General features: G+C 32.5%; 1 protein-coding gene across 1 annotated transcript; it reads right to left on the bottom strand.

Annotated features, from left to right (window-relative positions):
* Window positions 1-7144: 7144 nt before the first annotated feature.
* On the bottom strand, window positions 7145-11531 carry LOC145555599 (S-adenosyl-L-methionine:benzoic acid/salicylic acid carboxyl methyltransferase 3-like). Its single transcript, XM_081617341.1, has 4 exons — window positions 11189-11531; window positions 8627-9028; window positions 7836-8090; window positions 7145-7502 (listed from the first exon to the last, which is right to left on the bottom strand). The coding sequence occupies exons 1-4, from the start codon at window positions 11273-11275 to the stop codon at window positions 7146-7148; spliced, it is 1101 nt and encodes a 366-aa protein (XP_081473467.1). The 5' UTR covers window positions 11276-11531; the 3' UTR covers window position 7145.
* Between the last annotated feature and the right edge of the window lie 8025 nt (window positions 11532-19556).

The following is a 19556-nucleotide window of genomic DNA, read 5'->3' as shown; positions in this document are numbered from 1 at the left end:
TAGATTTTAATTTAATCTTATTTTTTTTTTTTTATTAAAATGTGTTTTAATAAAATAATTATGAAAATAAAAAATTACTTTCAAAAAGTCAAAAGTTAATTTTTTTTTTAAAAAGAAGTAAATTAAAAAAAAAGAAAAAATATAAAAAAAGAGGTTTGACCAGGTATTTAGAATAAGGAACTTTTGCAAAAAAAAAAAAAAAAAAAAAAAAAAAAAAAAAAAAAAAAAAAACACTTTATAAGTGATGTTTTTGCAAGAAACCACCTTATTATTTTTTTTTTTTTTAATTTTGCAATAACACACCTTAATCAATTTTAGTTTAGTAAAATTAATTCAATTCAATAAAAATAATTTAAGTTCAGTAAAAAATAATATTAGTCAACAAAATTAAGGTAAAAAAAAAAAAACAGGGTCTAAGTTTAGTTTAGAAAAAATTATTTCAGTTTAGTAAAATAAATTTTTAATAAGTCAAAACCAGTAACTTATATTCAGTAAAATAAGTTTTTTTCAATAAAAATAATTTCAATAATTTTAGTAAATATAATAGTAGTTCAACAAAATAAGATAAAGTGAACAAAGTCTTAATGGGTTTTGGAATAGCCGAATAAGGGATAAAAAAATCAAAGTTATTACTCCTTCTATCACAAAAAAATTAACACGATCAAACTTGATACACATGCATGGCAATGCACTAGTTTGACCTTAGATGTATATTATATAGTAAAATATTAATAAAAAATAAATAAAAAGGTTGTCAATCATATTAATTATTTTGGAATGAGATTGTACGTATAATCAAACTTTATTAAACATGCATGTTTGAGATTGGCATATAGTAAATTAGCCTTAGTACAACATCCATTGACAAATGGATTATGCCTTAAAGTTTATACTTCCTCTATTTTCTTATAGTTGCAATATTTCTCTTTTTACACGCTTACCAATATATGATTTCAATATTTAATATCTTTTAATTATCAATATGTTAAAATTATAAAATTTGATATTAAAATAGTATAAATTGAGACGAATCTAAGAAGATGTCACATACTATATTTTTACATGCATGGCTATAAATCATCAAATCTAGTTGAAATATAACACATGAATGTATAGCGTAAAAAACAAATTGTTCCAAGCTAAGTATAAAAAAATAAAATAAAAAAGTATTATTTTGCCCATTTTGGCATGGTGGTGCTCAACTTTAACATTATATCTCTTTGTTGCATGTTAAGCATTCAAACATATTTATTATTATTATTATTATTATTATTATTATTATTATTATTATTATTATTATTATTATTATTATTATTATTATTATTATTATTATTATTATTATTATTATTATTATTATTATTATTATTATTATTATTATTATTTTTCACATCCTTTATTTTTCAATAAAATATTAATTAAGTTGTTGGTGGTATAGCATATGATCATGGGATAATGTTCTTACCTTTTAGCTTTAATTAATTTGTTTTTATCTTTCCCCAATATTATTTAGAAAAAAACACCATTGATTACTTTTTAGTACAAATCGTTGTATGTAGTAGAAAATAAATTTTGTATAGTACAGAAGCGGTGTATCATGCACATGGTAAACCCAAAAAAAAAACATTACATACTACCTCCGTTACAGGTTATGTGCAATAATTTGACATAAAGCGGAGAGGGAAAATGTTTAATCATTGCACATAACCTGTAACGGAGGTAGTATAAATAAAATAACATAACTTATAAGTAAAAGAACATTACGTATAAGTATATTCTTTAAATTTATAAAATAATGGGCATATAAAAAATTTGTAGTTATAGTAATTTATTATACATTACAACCAAACATAGAATATATCATGTTTTCTGGAAAAAGAACTTTACATATTGTTAAGATTCTGAAATTGAGAGTTTAGAGCAATTTCTAGAGAGAGAAACAGGAGTTTGTTTTATTAATTGAGGAAAATTTCTGAAATGAATCAGAATATTACAGCATTGTTGCTTATATATGCAAGAGCTTCTAACAGAATTATTACATAACAAAATATCTATACAAAATATCTTGTAACAAACTTTACAACAAACTCTAACAAACTTATAACAGAAAATAGTAGCTTCTAGACTTCTTCCAGCTAGCCATACAACTCATCATCAGCCATTCAATCTTCTGTCCTGTGCCAGCTTATGAGGAAAGGCTGATGTGTCATCTTGAGCTAGATCAATCTTGCTGTGCTCTGTAAGAACAGAATCTGAAACCTAGTATGATCATTATCATGATCATCAATACCCCCCTTTAAGCTGGGTGTGGATGACTCAGACAGACCAAGCTTGGAGAGCAACTTAGTTAATTGAGGAGCAGGTAGAATTTTTGTCAATATGTCAGCCAACTAAGCATTAGTAGGAAGATAAGACAACTCAATGAGACCTTCCAAAACTTTATCTCTGGTGAAATGGACATCAATCTCAATAGCTTGGCCCTTTCATGCATAACAAGATTTTTTCCCAAGTGAATTGCTGACTGATTATCACTGTTTAGCTTGATTGGTTTCAAATTTGTAACACCAAGATCTTGCAGCAACCTGACAAGCCACTCAATCTCTGATGATGCTGCAACCATGGCTCGATATTCGGCCTCAATTGATGACTTTGAGACAGTAGATTGTTTCTTAGATTTCCATAAACTCTTTCCAAGCATCATTAAGTAACCAGTCACATACCTTCTACTATCAATGCAGACTGCCCAATCTGAATCTGAGTAGGCCTGTAAAGTTAACTGTGTAGAGGCTTCCAGAAATAAACCTTGTCCAAGAGTACCAGCTATATACCTTAAAAGATGTTGTAAGGCTTTTACATGTTGTACCCTGGGGCTATGCATAAACTGACTTAGAGTTTGTACAGAAAAAGAGATATCAAGCCTTATATGAGTAAGGAAATTCAACTTTCCTACCAAGCATCTGTAGTGTTCTGGATCACTATATAGTACCCTTTCTGTTGCTGTGAATTTCAGCCTAATAGGCAGAGGTGTCGTCTTAGCTGATTTTGAAACATCCAAACCACAACCTTCAAGTAACTCCTTAGTAAATTTCCTTTGACTGGGAATGATACCTCTATGCAGTCTAGAAACCTCAATTTCAAGAAAATAGCTCAGCTCTCCTAAGTCTTTGATGTTGAATACTTGATGCAGATGGACCTTTAAGTCAACCAAAATCTCAGAATTTAAACTAGTGAGAATAATATCATCAACATAAACTGCTGCAATGTAAATATCATTGTTTTGTTTAAGAATGAAAAGTGAATAATCATTCTTATTCTGAATAAAACCTTTCTTCTTTAGTTCTGAAGTCAATCTAGCAAACCACTGTCTGTTGGCTTGTTTCAACCCATATAAAGATTTAACAAGCTTGCACACCTTGTTCTCTCAATTGGGTATACCCTGAGGCATCTTCATGTAAACTTCTTCATCAAGTGTGCCATGCAAAAATGCATTGTTAATGTCTAACTAGAACAAGGGCCAATTATAGCCAGCTGCAATGGCCAGTAAACACCTTATTGTTGCCATTTTAACAACAGGAGAGAAGGTTTCATCATAGTCTATTCCATATTTTTGTGTAAAGCCTTTAGCAACAACTCTTGTTTTATACCTTTCAAGTGTCCCATCTTTCTTCAACTTCACCTTATACACCCATTTACACCCTATAGCTTTCTTACCCTTAGGCAAGTCTGTAACAACCCATGTGTTGTTGGCTACCAAAGCTTCAAGTTCTTTATTCATAGCATCTATCCATTCTAGGTATTGTGCTGCTTCAAAGTAAGTAGCTGGTTCTGTTACACTTGAAATCTGAGCAATGAAAGCCTTTAATGGAAGGAAACTCATCATAGGCAACATAATTACACCAATGAGAAGTAGCAGAATCAACTGCACACACATAATCAATCATCCAGGCTGGTTTCTTTGTGGGTCTGGTTGACTGTTTTTCAGGTGGGGGTGGTGTTTGGGTTGTAGGTGGAGGGTTATTTGAGATAATATGACTAGGGTAAGGTAATATTTTTGTGTTTGGGTTATTTTGTGGATCTAGTGTAAGGTTAGTAGTAGTTTGGTCAGAGAACAGAACAAAAATGTCAGGTATATTAGGATCAAAAGTAAAAGTATATGCTGTTTTTGCTGGGAGAAAAATTGGATCTTGTATGGGTGTATTGTTTGATAAATGAAATGGAAAGTGTCTCTCATGAAAAGTAACATCTCTAGAAACAAACATTGAATTTGTTTCTAAATTCAGAAGCTTATAAGCTTTTTGTCCAGTTGGATATCCAAGCATTACACAGGGTGTTGCCCTGGAATCAAACTTTGTCCTGCTATTTTTAAGAGTAGCAGCATAACATAAGCAACCAAACACTTTAAGATGCTCAATGCTAGCTGCAACCCCATGAACTTTCTTATATGGTGTAACATAACCAATACAGGACAATAACATTCTGTTTATTAAATGTGTTGTAGTTAATAAACACTCTCCCCAATATTTTGCAGGAACCTTATACTGAAAGAACAAGGCTCTTGCAGTCTCCAAAAGGTGCCTATGTTTTCTCTCCACAACTCCATTTTGCTGTGGAGTATCTACACAACTCCTCTGATGAAAAATCCCAAACTTCTCATATACTGTGAGTATTCTGCTCTTTTGGAAAAGACTTCCTAACTTGTTTAGGTTTTGGACAAATTTGACACATTCTGCCATTACAAGCTTTATTTGAGAACTTAGAATCTATATGATTCATTTTATTGAAAGGAAAGTGACCTAATCTCAAATGCAGTAGCTTAACTTCATCTCCTACAGCCAAATCTATTGAAGGTTTAATCATTGTCTTCTTAAAGTCACCGTCTAATACAGCATACAGACCTGAGTCCAAATTACCAAGAACCAGAGAAGTGTTCTGGGAATGATCCTGAATCAAACACTTATCATGTGTAAAGACAATATCACAACACATAACTCTACAGATCCTATGTGTGGATATCAAATTGAAATGCAGATCAGGAACATGCAACACATTCTTAAGCACTATACCATTATCAAACTTCACAGTACCTATATGCTTTACTTCTACTTATTTTCCATTTGCCACAGTAATTGTACTTGGAAACTTATCAAACACATCATAGGAATCAAATAAACTCAAATTTGAGCATATATGATCAATTGCTCCACTGTCCATTATCCACTTAGAATTCAGACAAGTGATTAGGTAATTACCTGCCATATTGGCCATACCATTGAACTGCTGAGAGCTATCCTGCTACTTATATTGTTGAATAAGGCTAACAAGCTTCTTATACTGCTCTTTGGTGAAGTAATTAGTGTATTCTTCTTCACCCTGACCTTCTCCACAAGCTACGGCTGCAACTCTCTTTCCTTTGTTCTTAGTGAAACCTCCCTTTGCAGGATAACCATGTAATTTCCAGCACTTGTCTATGGTGTGATTATTCAATTTGCAATGATCACAAAATAGAGTTGCTCGAGCAGCTGTAGGATAGTGTTTACTGTAAATTATCCTCTCCTTTGCGGCTGCAAATGCTATGCTACTAGGCTGCCTAGCAACTACATTAGTAATCTGCTTTTGCCTTTCATCTTGAATAAGCAGATTATATCCAACAGACATAGAAGGCAAGGGATTCATCATCAAAATATTTTTCCTAACTCCAGCATGTTTAGGATCAAGTTTCATAAGAAATTGAATCAGTCTTTCATCTTTCTGAGATTTCAGAAATTTTTGTGTCAAATTACAGGTACACCTTGAACAATTGCAGATAGTAATCAGATTTGCAACAATGATCTGATCTCAAATTCCTTTGATCTTTGTAAAGAACTCAACTATTGAGGAAAAACCTTGCTCTAACTCATTCAAAGTTTGCTGCAATGAATAAATCTGAGGTCCAAAAATTACAGAAAACCTGTCTTCAAGATCCTTCAAGATCTCATATGCAGTTGAGAAGAAGATAACACTCTTAGCAAGAGTATTGTCCAGAGATCTCAGTATGTATGATATTATCATATTATTACACCTGCTCCAAGCATTGTACATTGGATTTGCTTCTCCTAGATTCTGCAAGCTTCCATCTATGAAGGCCATCTTGTTCTTCATTGACAGTGCCAAAATCATACCTCTCTTCCAATCTTGATAATTCTCACCATTAAATTTCTCAGAAACAAGTGAAATTGCTAGATTTTCACTTGGATGAATGTAATAAACTGATCCAAGATCTTGTGTTGGATTAACACTTTGTGCTATCATTGTAATCAAGGTTTAATGCTTGAAAATTTATCTTGAAACAATTGATTTCAGCAAAGAATTTATATGAAAAATTGTTTCTGAATTCAAAAATCAAACCAAAAAAATGCAAAATTATACGAACTAATATTAAAATGAGTATCAGAATTACTGCATATTATGAAAAATTTGCGGAAAATTAGCAGATCTTCTGGCTCTGATACCATGTTAAAATTCTGAAATTGAGAGTTTAGAGCAATTTCTAGAGAGAGAAACAAGAGTTTGTTTTATTGATTGAGGAAAATTTCTGAAATGAATCAGAATATTACAGCATTGTTGCCTATATATGCAAGAGCTTCTAAAAGAATTATTACATAACAAAATATTTATACAAAATATCTTGTAATTAACTTTACAACAAACTCTAACAAACTTATAACAAAAAATAGTAGCTTCTAGACTTCTTCCAGCTAGCCATACATCTCATCATCAACCATTCAATCTTCTGTCCTATGCCAGCTTAAGAGGAAAGGCTACTGTGTAATCTTGAGCTAGATCAATCTTGTTGTGCTATGTAAGAACAAAACCGATCTGGAGTCTTGATAGTATGATCATTATCATGAACATCAATACATATAAAATAAAGAACATATATATATATATATATATATATATATATATATATATATATATATATATATATATATATATATATATATATATATATATATATATAATAACATTAAATTTGTCTCAATTTTATTTAATCTATATGTTTGTACTTTTGGGTATACTATGCATAGTACACCCACCTATACCAATTAACGATTGAGTAGAAAATCCTTAATTGAAACAACAACAAATTAAGCTTCCTCCATGAATAATCAACCCTTTCGCGTCAGCCACATCGTGATATTGATGAAAACTCTCTTTTCCTTGGCCATCGAGAGTCGAACAAGTTGAGTATACCGTAAGAACAACTCTTCAATGATGGATTCTCCAAAATGATTTATGAGTAAGGGCTCAGTCACAGATCTCATGCACTTAACAAAGTCATAATGAGATGAAGCGGCCTTAGAAGAATTTCCACAATTATCATCTGCTTCCCAGTTTACTTCGGAAATATGAATTTGATTTACAACAAATGATCCTTCTTTCTCCAACAAAAAGCGTAGCTCCGCCTCTGATGGCGTGTAATTAGGAATGTTAAATGTATTTAGCTTATCTTCATCTATGAAACCCTGCATAATAATAAATTTTACGTACAAAGGTATAATGTATAATATTAATGTTCTAAATTTGGTTAACTTAATCTATGCTTGAATAAAGGAGAAAGCTAGGTATTGTGTATTTTAATTCACTTTTTATGGACTTTAGTTCTCGTTCACCTCACCTTAAAATAATTTTAATTCACCAAAAATAAGGTGAAGTGAACAGGACCTTAAATAGCCTATAATAGAAAGTTAGTTACGAAAATTCAACCTTATACAAATTTTAGTGATGGATCATTAACCAATTTATAAAGTCGTCGCACAAATATCAAATTGATTTTTATTAGGGATAGTATTAAATACCTTAGAAACCATATCTTTAAGCGCAGTAGCAAGAAGATCAAACATATGACTTGATTCCTTACTATATAGTTCACTACTTTTCCTTCCCAATATAGTAAGCACCATTATACCTCCTTCTACTACTTCTTCGGACCGACATTGTAGAAACATTGAAAAGTCCTTTTGAAATTGCTTATAGTAAGCTTCAAGCACATAAGATGGGCTTGTCTTTGCTATGTAAATGTTCCCCTTGTTGTCCAATATATCTTCAGGTACCTAAATGATCATTATATGTACAGTTATGACAACATAATTAACTACATATACAATTTACTACCTCTGGTCCAATTTACTCGCAACAAAGGAATATTTTATGTCTCACAAATAATACGCCTTTGTTGCGAGTAAATTAAACCGAAGGTAGTATTTTACATATTAAATTTAACATAAGAGCATCCATGATGATCTCTTCATTTGTTTATTCTAAGGTTACGAAAACATGTCATCAATCACCTCTATTATCATATCACAATAATTGCTAAAGAGTAAATATGAATCAATCTTGAATTTCAATCATAAGCTTAACTTTATAATTGACCATCTACTTATCTTACTGGTTGAGATGAACCTTTGATATAGTATCTGAGTCGACGTGACATAAATATCACAAGTTCAAATCTCATCCACTTCCACTTTTAAGTAAAATATTTTATGTTGGACATGTGGGGTCCATATTTAATCAATTTTGGGCTTCAACCATTAGCTTAAATTCTTATTTAAATTGGTCAATGAAGATAGATAAGAGATATTGCCTGAGATAACCACTGGAGGCTATATGAAGAATGGACAAATTGTAAATGATTTTCAGGGAAAAGCCTGCCATAGAAAGTTCCAGGGACCCCATTTATATAACATCTACCAAAATCATCTCCTAAGTGTTGCTTAAGCATATCTTTAAAGCTTCCTAGTGCCCTAAAGATGGTGTTGAAATCGTTCCCCGGGAGATCATTTAGGTAAATTTGATACTGTTGGGGTCCATTTCCAAGTTCTCGACGAGCTTTGTCAACGATGGCTATGAGATCGAACACAACATTCAAGCTGTTCGCCGTAGAACACCCCAAGTCTGCAATGCACAAGGTTGCTGGTTGATCCTTGCAATAGAACTCTTTCATAGCTTTCTCTTTTATGCGTTTTGTCAATGATAGCACTTGTTTCTGTTGCAAAAAAAATCAATTTTTTCTGTTAATTATGATTAGTTGATTAGAGTAAAATTTAGTGCATTAGAGCATCTCCAATGGCAAGCTACAATGCCTGTGTAGCTTGCTTTTCTACATCAAATTCTAAGCTACAACACTTTTAAGCAACAAATTGTTCCAACGGTAAGCCATAACATATGTAGTTTGCAAAAAATAAAATTTTAAAAAAAAATATATACTTCGTATAATTATACACATGTTACAATATGAGTGGTGTTTATTTGTCTCTTTTTCAATCAAGCATAATGTAGCTTGGTTGGGCTACAGTTGCTTGCATGTTGCTCAATTTTTTGTTCTCTAACGGTAAGCATGTAGCTAGAAACTTTATTTAAATTACAAGCAAGTCCTTATAGTTGAACCATTGGAGATGCTCTTATGAATTTAAGTGTTCGCTTGAATTAAATCAATTAACCGTTCCATTTCTAAATGATTAGCATGAATGTTAGGGTAACACACAAACCTCATGGTAACAAAATTAGCTTTTGCCTTAGACATTGTCATGGTTCGTTATATATAACATTAAAAATTAAAATCATCATTAAGACTTTACTAACTCAATCGTAATTCATAATATATAATTATGAAATATTATATATTTTTCATTCAATTATAAAATATTCCAAAGTTACAATTAAAAATAATCGGAGGTAGTATATAGAATACATTTATTACTAATACTGGTAAATGTTAAAAATAAATTATTGTCGTTTGGTATAAAACTTTGACCTAGTCTGCTTGTCAGAGGTGTTTTTGAGTTTTGCCATAAATAGAAAGGTGTGTTTTATGGGTTTTGCCATAAATTGTTTTCGATCGGTTGTTTTTTTCATACCTTTTTTCCCTCCATTTCTTAATTATTAGTCCCACTGTGTTGTAGGCGTTTTAGAAATATACTCCCAATTTCTATTTTAAGTCCTTATATTATTAATAAATCTTTTTTATTTTCCCATATTACCATTATTTTAATGTATATTTTTAATATACTAACTCTGTTAATTTTTAGTTGCAACTTTGGAGTATTTTTGTGAGACATAAAATATTCTAAAGTTGCAACTAAAAATTAACGAAAGTAGTAATAATTTTTGATAATATTTTTACCAATGAATATATACAAAAATTAATGGTCAAATTTGTATCTTGCATAGGTGGATCTAAGGGGGGCCTACCCGGGCCTCCCTCCCAATACCTAAATTTTTGATATTATATAAAATAAAAAAAGCTTGTACAAATATTCGAGTTTTATAGTCGGCTTAGTTGATTAGTCAAGGGATCAATTCCCCTTGTTTGCACATTGATCCACCCTTGGTGTCTTGATTATGTATATTAAAACAAAGATATTATTTAATAAAGGAAAATGATATACATAGCCCTAAGGGCTACATATAAGCATTTAATTTACTCTTGAAAATTGTTTAAATTTAGAAAATCATGACAAAAACACACTAATTACACCGATTTGCGCGTGTTTTTGTCATGAATTCCTAACTTTATACATTTTCCAAAAGTAAATTCAATGCTTATATATAGCCCTAAGGGCTATATATAGCATTACCCTTTAATAAAAGTGAATAAAATAAATTTTCAACATTTTTTCAAATTAAAAAGCAAGAATAGTATACTAATACATACAATTTATATTTTTCTTAGTATGTATTCCTTTTTTTGTTTTTAACCCCATTTGATTTTTTATAGTCTTTAAGACTTGCCTTAAAACGTATAAATCTTCATTGTCATAAACGTAAAAATTATAAAAACGTGATACTAAAAAATATATAATGTATCTAATTATTCGAATCTAACAAGACCCCCAAATAACTATATTATCTCTTGTAAATTAACGGTAACATATATATAATCAAAGTTTTAAAGTTTAACCCAAACAATGGCAATGAGGCAAAAAGAATGGGATAGATGATGCTGAGACGAATTTGTTTATATATTTGTTTACAGGATGATTACACGTGATTATATATATGTTTTTCTAAAATTTAAAAAAAAATATATAGAAGGTCAAGAGAGAATATTTATATTGTGCAAAATTCTGACCAAATAAATGATTTATTCCGCGGTTAATACAAAGTATTAAAGAAAAAAAGAAGTAAATGTCATCAAAGAAAGTACCTGAATATAGGATGTTTTTGCATAACTGGTTTCATCCGTCCCTTCCTTCATGTGTATCACCTGCTTTATATCGATTGTTGTCACCATTTTTAAATAATGAGCAAGTAAGATACTTATGCAATAAGCAATGATCTTGTTATTGAGTATTTGAGTTCTATGTAATGATAATAGTATTTATAGACGTTATAGGAGTATAGCAATGGCAATTATTCACCATCACAAAAATTCAATTAATTTAAATTTTAAAAAAAAAAAAAAATATACAGAGTACATGTACATATAATAGGACAATTACTTAACAATCAACTAAGGAGTATAATTCATTTCAAATATATGTGATTAATAGAAGTACTAATAGAGGTTATGACCTAATGGGACAATCTTTACTTTTCTATTTTATATTATGTGCAACAATTACTAGAAGTAGTTGTTATTTATTATCATGTGTAACAAATATTTAATTACTTGTTTTTTAAGTTGTCATTTTTCTCTATATATATCTCCTTTTTCATCACATGCATTTCTATCTTTCTCTCGGCATTTTAGCACCCACAAACAAATTGCATTTGTTATCTAAGGTATGTTTTGGCTGACATGGATTTTAATACTCATTTATATTTACTAGAATGAAATTCATCAACATCATTTTTTTCTAGAAATTGATGACTAAACTTATTTAATTATAATGAAAGCATTAGAAAATCATTCGAATTTCTATTAGCAAGGGAGGATTGATAATTTATTTCTCATGTCTTTGTAGTCATTGGAAATTCGCATAAATTTGTCATTTCTACTACTTGTATTATATATTATTTCAACCAAATGAAGTCTCCACTTTTATATTCTCATGATAATTCAATTTCAACATTTTTTATTATATATGATCAGTTGGTTAGAATTTCTCTTCCTATTATAAGAGATTCTAGTATCAATTTTTATTATATGTACTTGTGGCTTTCAAACAAAAAAAAAAAATACTAGTAGAAAAAAAACATAGGACATTTTTTAGATTTTGTATACATATACTTCGTACAATACTAAGGTAGGAAGAGTTGAGACTAAAAAAAAGTGTATGTAAGCCAACGTTGTATTGTTGTAAGACATGTAACAATCAACCGGACAATTCATTTATAATAATGAAATTTGTGGGGTACAAATGTGTTCTAAGAAAAAAAAAAAATATATCCAATCAAAATAAAACAAAACACGTACTTATAAGACAATGTTTTGTATCCCGTGTGACACGCAAATTCCACGCATGTCACGCAAATTTCTCAATTTCTATAGGTCAATAAATGTCTTATTAACCCTTAATTAATTATATGAAAATCACAAATGCCCAATTTAAAGTGAGTAGAAAATTAAATACGGAGTACTCATTTCTTTATCTACTATACACCTTTAATAAAGTTGCATGTCAAATTGTCAATTGCCAATTTGTAAGTAGCTGTTAATAAACTTAACTAGTGACTGGTACGGCCCGGGTTACTATTGTTGTAGACGTGCAATCATTAATTTTTGTAAAGGTTTTTCAAAAATGTAATTGTCACTTACAAACTAAAATTGAGTTATTTTTGAAGTATATTTTTTTAATTGAACCTTGTTTGCAGTTATATCAATTTCATTACATATTAATAACATACTTGATAATTGACTTAGATGGTAAAATTGTTTTCTTTCATAAGAGGTTGAGGGTTCAATCCTCCAAAAAAATATATTCTGTAAAACAAAACATCAGCATTAAATTCTATTAAAATCGTCATCAAAAATGAAAAAAATATGCAACTAAATAAGTCACACCACTTTCAGAGGGCCGAATGCAACATGGTCCTCATTACATGACCCCAAATATATGTGGCCTTAAATATATGGGCCTTATATGATTGAACCAACTATTTCCATACCTTTTCATTTTCATTCACTTTAATTTTATCATTCATGTAGAATGATGTTATAATAATGCCTGTCAAAAAAATATTATATTAATGCCATACCTTAAATGTCTGGGCCTTATGTGATTGTACATTTGTAGTTTTGTACCAACTAATTCCATACCTTTTCAATGTATTTTCTGAAATATATTAACGCCACAAAAGTAAGTAATGAAAGATTTATAAAAGCAACTATCAAATATATATATATATAGAATCATCAAATATAAATAAATAAACAAACTAAATAAGAGTTTTTGGAGTAAAAAAAAAAATAATAAAAAAAAAAATAAAAAAAAATAAAAAAATAAAAAATAAAACCTTTACTACACATATATTGTTGAGATAAGATAGTATATTTAGGGAATAAATTATCTTTTAGTATATTATCTTATAGTATATTATCTTTTAGTAGGATAGATCTTTCCTTAAGCTAGATATATTAGAATCCTACGTTGAGTAGCTTTCTATATGATTGTATATATATTTGATTGATGCTGAATGAGAAGATGAACACTGGGAGATTATCTTGACATGGTATCAGAGCCAAGGTTCCATTCTAATTTTTTCTCTGAGAAATTTTGAAAAAAAAAAAAAAAAAAAACACAACTCCAAAAACTAAACAACACAAAGTGAAACAGAGCATACCTTTACTGTGAGGGATGGGTGACAAAACTCCAGTAGATTTAACTTACTATCTCGGTTCCAGTGATGCTCCGGGAAATTTAATCACGCCTATTCAATTGCGTGGTGAGAATTATGATGAGTGGGCTCAAGCGATTCGACGCTCGTTAATGGCCAAACGAAAATTTGGCTTCGTAGATGGATCAATCAAGATGCCGACGGATGAAAAGAAGTTAGAAGATTGGATTGCTGTACAATCCATGTTGGTCTCGTGGATATCCAATACACTTGATCAGAAATTACGATCGACGATTGGTGACTATGATGATGCGAGTATTTTGTGGACGAATCTCAAGAATCGGTTTTGTGTTGTAAGTGGTACGCGTGTGTGCCAATTAAAGACTGCGTTGGGTGCGTGCCATCAGGCGTCTACGGAGGCCATAGCTGATTACTTTGGTCGGCTATCGAAGATTTGGAAGGAGCTTCTCAATTATACGAGGGTCCCTAAGTGTAAGTGCGGGAAGTGTAACTGCAATATAGTTACACAGGTGGAGCAGATTAGAGAAGAAGATTACTTACACTATTTTTTAATTGGGTTAGATGCTCATTATGCTGCAATAAGGACTCAATTACTCGCACAAATCCCTTTGCCTAGTGTGGATGTGGCATACCAAAATATTGTTATGGCCGAAAGTTTGCGGGAAGGTAGTATGAAGGTGGAGAATGCAGTGGCCTTTAAGGTGGATTCTCGGGCAAAACAGAAATATGAGGATAATAGTGACAAGTTTTGCAATCATTGTAATCGAGTAGGCCATGACAAAAGTGGGTGCTATCAGATCATTGGTTACCCCGAGTGGTGGGGGGAACGTGGTCGTGGTGGACGAGGACGAGGTCGAGGTGGAGGTGGAGGAGGACGTGGAGCAGGCCGTGGAGGGGCTCGCAATTCTGGCAGCAACTCGGCAAATTCCTCAACCCAACAGCAAACCGTGAGAGCTAATAAGGTTGCTGGTGCTACACAGTCGCAAGCAAAGGCCACCACTTCCAATGAAGATGCAGCAGCGAGCTTGGCAGGCGTGAGTGCTACCCAAGTTCAACAAATTTTGGAGATTTTAAATCCCAAAAACAGGCACTTGCATGGTAAGACAAATACAATTCCTTGGATTGTAGATACCGGAGCGTCAAACCATGTTACATGTGAATTTAACTTGCTAAAAAATGTGAAGAGAATACAAAATTGTCCCGTAGGTTTGCCAGACGGAAAGTCGGCTAATGCGGATCAATTAGGCACAGTGATTTTTCCAGGAGGGTTACAACTTGATAATGTGCTTTATGTACCTCAGTTGACTTGCAATTTGATTTCTGTCACTCAGTTAAGTGATGAATCTCATTGTATTTTACAATTTACTAACAAAATATGTGTTATACAGGACCAGCAGACGAGGAAGGTGATTGGTGTGGGTGAACGTGAGGATGGATTGTATTTTTTCCGAGGAGTTCCTCAAGTGAAGATTCTAGCAGTAGATGGTGATTCTTCGTTCGACTTGTGGCATCAACGGTTAGGGCATCCTTCAGAGTCAGTTTTGAGATTAATTCCAGTTGTGAGTAGTAATTTTAGAAGAACTATTAAAGTCTGTGATGTTTGTCCTCGTGCAAAACAATCTAGGTCTAGTTTTCCTATAAGTGAGAATAAAGCAAGTCGTATATTTGAACTTGTGCATATAGATTTGTGGGGTCCATATCGAATACCTTCTTCATGTGGTGCTCGTTATTTTTTAACAATTGTTGATGATTTTTCTAGAGGTGTTTGGGTTTATTTGTTGCAAAATAAAACCGATGTTGAATTGATGTTTTTAAATTTTGTGGCTATGGTGAAACGACAATTTAATCATGATATTAAAATTGTTAGAAGTGATAATGGCACGGAATTTAATTCCTTGAAAGATTATTTGAATACTAATGGCATAATTTTTGAAACATCATGTGTGGGAACACCTCAACAAAATGGAAGGGTAGAGAGAAAACATCAACATATTTTAAACGTTGCACGAGCTTTGAGGTTTCAAGGGAATTTGCCGTTAAAATTTTGGGGAGAGTGTGTTTTAGCGGCATGTCATTTAATAAATAGAACTCCAACTCCGTTACTTGAAAACAAAACACCTTTCGACATATTATTTAATAAACCTCCTTCATATGAATATATTAAGGTGTTTGGTTGCCTATGTTATGCTCACAATCAAAGAAGTAAGGGGGATAAATTTACGAGTCGTAGTAGAAGGTGCATTTTTTTGGGATATCCCTTTGGGAAAAAGGGTTGGAGAGTCTTTGATTTAGAAACCGAAGAAATATTTGTGTCACGTGATGTGCGTTTTTTTGAGAATATTTTTCCATTTAATACGGATTTAGTAAGGGAAAATATGGAGAGGCACGAGCAATTAGGTGGGAGTGTGTGCTATGGTGATGATGATGAGTGGCTGGCAGTATGTGCCGAGCCACAAAGGCAGGAGCAACAGCCACCCACGACCCAGCCAGTGGGTGCAGGTGGCGCCACAAACCCCCAACACCAATCTGCCCAGCCCGAGTGTACACCAGCGGGTGTTGGGGGGAGCAGTGGGGGAGACGACCAGCAGCACGATGCTGGCTGCGGTGTGCGTGATGAGCAGCAGCATTGTGCTGCTCGTGTGCGTGAAGAACAGCGAGAGGAAGTGGGGAATGCCGAGATCTTGGGGAGAGGACAAAGGCCGAAAATTCCAAATGTTAAATATCGTGATTTTGTGACTCATACAATACGAAAATACAATTCATCTTCAAGTACATCGACTCCTACATCACCTCCCTCAGGTACTCCTTATCCTCTCACATATTTTGTTGATTGTTCTCGTTTCTCTGAGAAACATAAAAAGTATATTGTAGCTATAACAGCAGGGAATGAGCCTAGATCTTTCAAAGAGGCAATGAAACATGCAGGTTGGCGAGATGCAATGGCCGCAGAGATTAGAGCTTTAGAAGAGCAAGGTACTTGGGTTCTTCAGAAACTTCCGCCAGGGAAGAAAGCCTTGGGTAGTAAGTGGGTCTTTACAGAGAAACGTGATGAGCACGGGAATTTGTTGAGATTGAAAGCCCGGTTAGTGATACTGGGTAACCATCAAGTTGAAGGGCTAGATTTCAATGAAACATTTGCGCCGGTTGCAAAGATGACTACAGTTCGGACTTTTCTGGCAGTAGCAGCAGTGAAAAATTGGGAGGTACACCAGATGGATGTGCATAATGCATTTTTACATGGAGACTTGGAGGAGGAAATTTACATGAAAATTCCTCCGGTTTTCAATAAAAATAACTCTGATTATGTGTGCAGGATGAAAAAATCATTATATGGTCTAAAACAGGCTCCAAGATGTTGGTTTGCAAAATTGACTGCAGCTTTGAAGAAATATGGGTTTAAGCAATCCTACTCAGATTATTCTTTGTTCACATTGACCAAAGGACAATTGCAGTTGAATGTGTTGATATATGTTGATGACTTGATTGTTGCAGGGAACAATAAAGTAGCCTTATCAAAATTTAAGGCATACTTAGGAGATTGTTTCAAAATGAAGGACTTGGGAGTATTAAAATACTTCCTTGGACTTGAGGTTGCGAGAAGTAAGCAGGGAATTTATATTTGCCAACGGAAATATGCATTAGATATTATTTCTGACACTGGTTTGTTAGGAGCTAAGCCTGCAGATTTCCCGATGCAACAAAATCATAAGTTAGCTCTTGCGGAAGGCAGAGTGTTGGAAGATGTGGAAAAATATAGACGACTTGTTGGACGTCTAATTTACTTGTCTGTAACTAGACCGGATCTAGCATATTATGTTCATATTTTATCTCAGTTTATGCAGAGTCCGAAGGAGGCACATTGGGAGGCCGCACTTCAAGTGGTGCGTTATTTGAAGAAAAATCCAGGACAAGGGATACTTCTTCGCTCGGATAGTGAATTGCAACTTGAAGGTTGGTGTGACTCTGATTGGGCTAGTTGCCCTTTGTCTAGGAGGTCTTTGACAGGTTGGTTTGTGTTGCTTGGTTTTTCCCCGGTGTCTTGGAAAACCAAGAAACAACCCACTGTTGCTACATCATCTGCGGATGCGGAATACAGGTCGATGGCGGCTGCGACATGTGAATTAAAGTGGTTGAAACAACTACTAAGAGCTTTGGGTGTACTAAATCCGCAGGGTATGAAATTATATTGTGATAGTCAGTCAGCTTTGTACATTGCTAAAAATCCAGTTTTCCATGAGAGGACGAAACATATTGAAATTGATTTTCATTTTGTAAGAGATGCAATTCAGGAGGGACTGATTTCACCTTCGTATGTGCCTACGAAGGAGCAGCTAGCAGACATTTTTACCAAAGCCTTGGGGAAGGCTCAGTTCGAGACACTACTTGCCAAGTTGGGCATTCGAGATCTTTATGCTCCAACTTGAGGGGGGATGTTGAGATAAGATAGTATATTTAGGGAATAAATTATCTTTTAGTATATTATCTTATAGTATATTATCTTTTAGTAGGATAGATCTTTCCCTAAGCTAGATATATTAGAATCCTACGTTGAGTAGCTTTCTATATGATTGTATATATATTTGATTGATGTTGAATGAGAAGATGAACACTGGGAGATTATCTTGACATATATACTGAAGCAAAAAATTAATAATAATGCAAATTGCAGGAGTTCAAATTTATTAGTATGAATTCAACACAAATTCTTATATTCTCTAATAATATTTTTTAAAAAATAAAAATAGTATTAAAATCTTCAAGTGTACACCCTCCTTCCCTGTTTAAGAGCAACTCCAATGGCAAGCTAATTGTCAAATTAGCTTGCCATGCCACCTAAGATTGCAAAGCTATTATTCCTGCTAGCTAATTCATATCACAATGGTTAGGCTAATTAATATTTAGATTTTTCAGCTTTATTTTTTAAATAATTAGTATTTATTAGAGACAATTAATTTCTAAGCTAATTAGCTTAGCTAAGCTAATTTGCTTGGCATTAGCTTGACCAAACTAATTATTAAATATACTCCAATGGTTGGGCTATTAGCTTGAAAATTATTAAAATTGCAAGCTAGTCCTTGAAAGCAACCATTGGAGTTGCTCTAATATAGCACTAATAGAAAATTGCAATTCTCCACCGGTTCAAAACCCCCCTATGCCACCGGTTTTGAACCACTGGGCATTTGGGGGGTGGGAATACACCCTTGAAAAACCACCAGTTCAAAACCGGTGGAAAAAACAAGGATAGCCACCGGTTAACCGGTGACAATAAACCTTGCCACTCTATTTTTTTTGGTATTACATATAAATGCCACCAGTTAACCAGTGCAATGTACATGTAATTTTTTTTTGTTTTGTCTTTTTCACGAAATATAATCGAACCATTAAATAAAAAAAAATCCAACACCAAACTATAAATCAAACAATATCAATCAATATAATCAAAAAATTACAACATATAATGAAATAAATTACAATATAAATCAATATAATCGAACAATTACAACATATAAATAAAAAAAAAAATTACAATATAAATCAAAAAAAAAAATACAACATTAAAATTAAAAAAAAAAAAACCCATACAACATCTAAATCAATATTCCTGCATCCTGATTCTTCGATTTAACATCTAAATCAATATAGCTGCATCAATTAAAATAAAAAAATAAATCGATTAAAATAAATAAGTTGCGAAAAAAATAAAAAATAAAAACTAGAACACTATGCACGTACCCATAAATCGATTAAAATCAGTTAAAAAAACCCACAAAAAT

This window comes from Chenopodium album, chromosome 8 (genome assembly GCF_948465745.1).
Source record: "Chenopodium album chromosome 8, dcCheAlbu1.1, whole genome shotgun sequence".
Taxonomy (NCBI): Eukaryota; Viridiplantae; Streptophyta; class Magnoliopsida; order Caryophyllales; family Amaranthaceae; genus Chenopodium; species Chenopodium album.
Note: the sequence above shows the minus strand (reverse complement) of the source record. Positions and strands in the feature narration are given on the sequence as shown.

Bases quoted from the DNA above. Each gene is read 5' to 3' on its own strand.
- LOC145555599 (XM_081617341.1), bottom strand. From the start codon at position 11,275: ATGGTGACAACAATCGATATAAAGCAGGTGATACACATGAAGGAAGGG. The intron at 9,029-11,188 runs GTACTTTCTTTG...TTTTTGCAACAG, and splicing joins CAAAAACATCCTATATTCAG to AAACAAGTGCTATCATTGAC. The intron at 8,091-8,626 runs GCAATATCTCTT...ATGATCATTTAG, and splicing joins GCCTCCAGTGGTTATCTCAG to GTACCTGAAGATATATTGGA.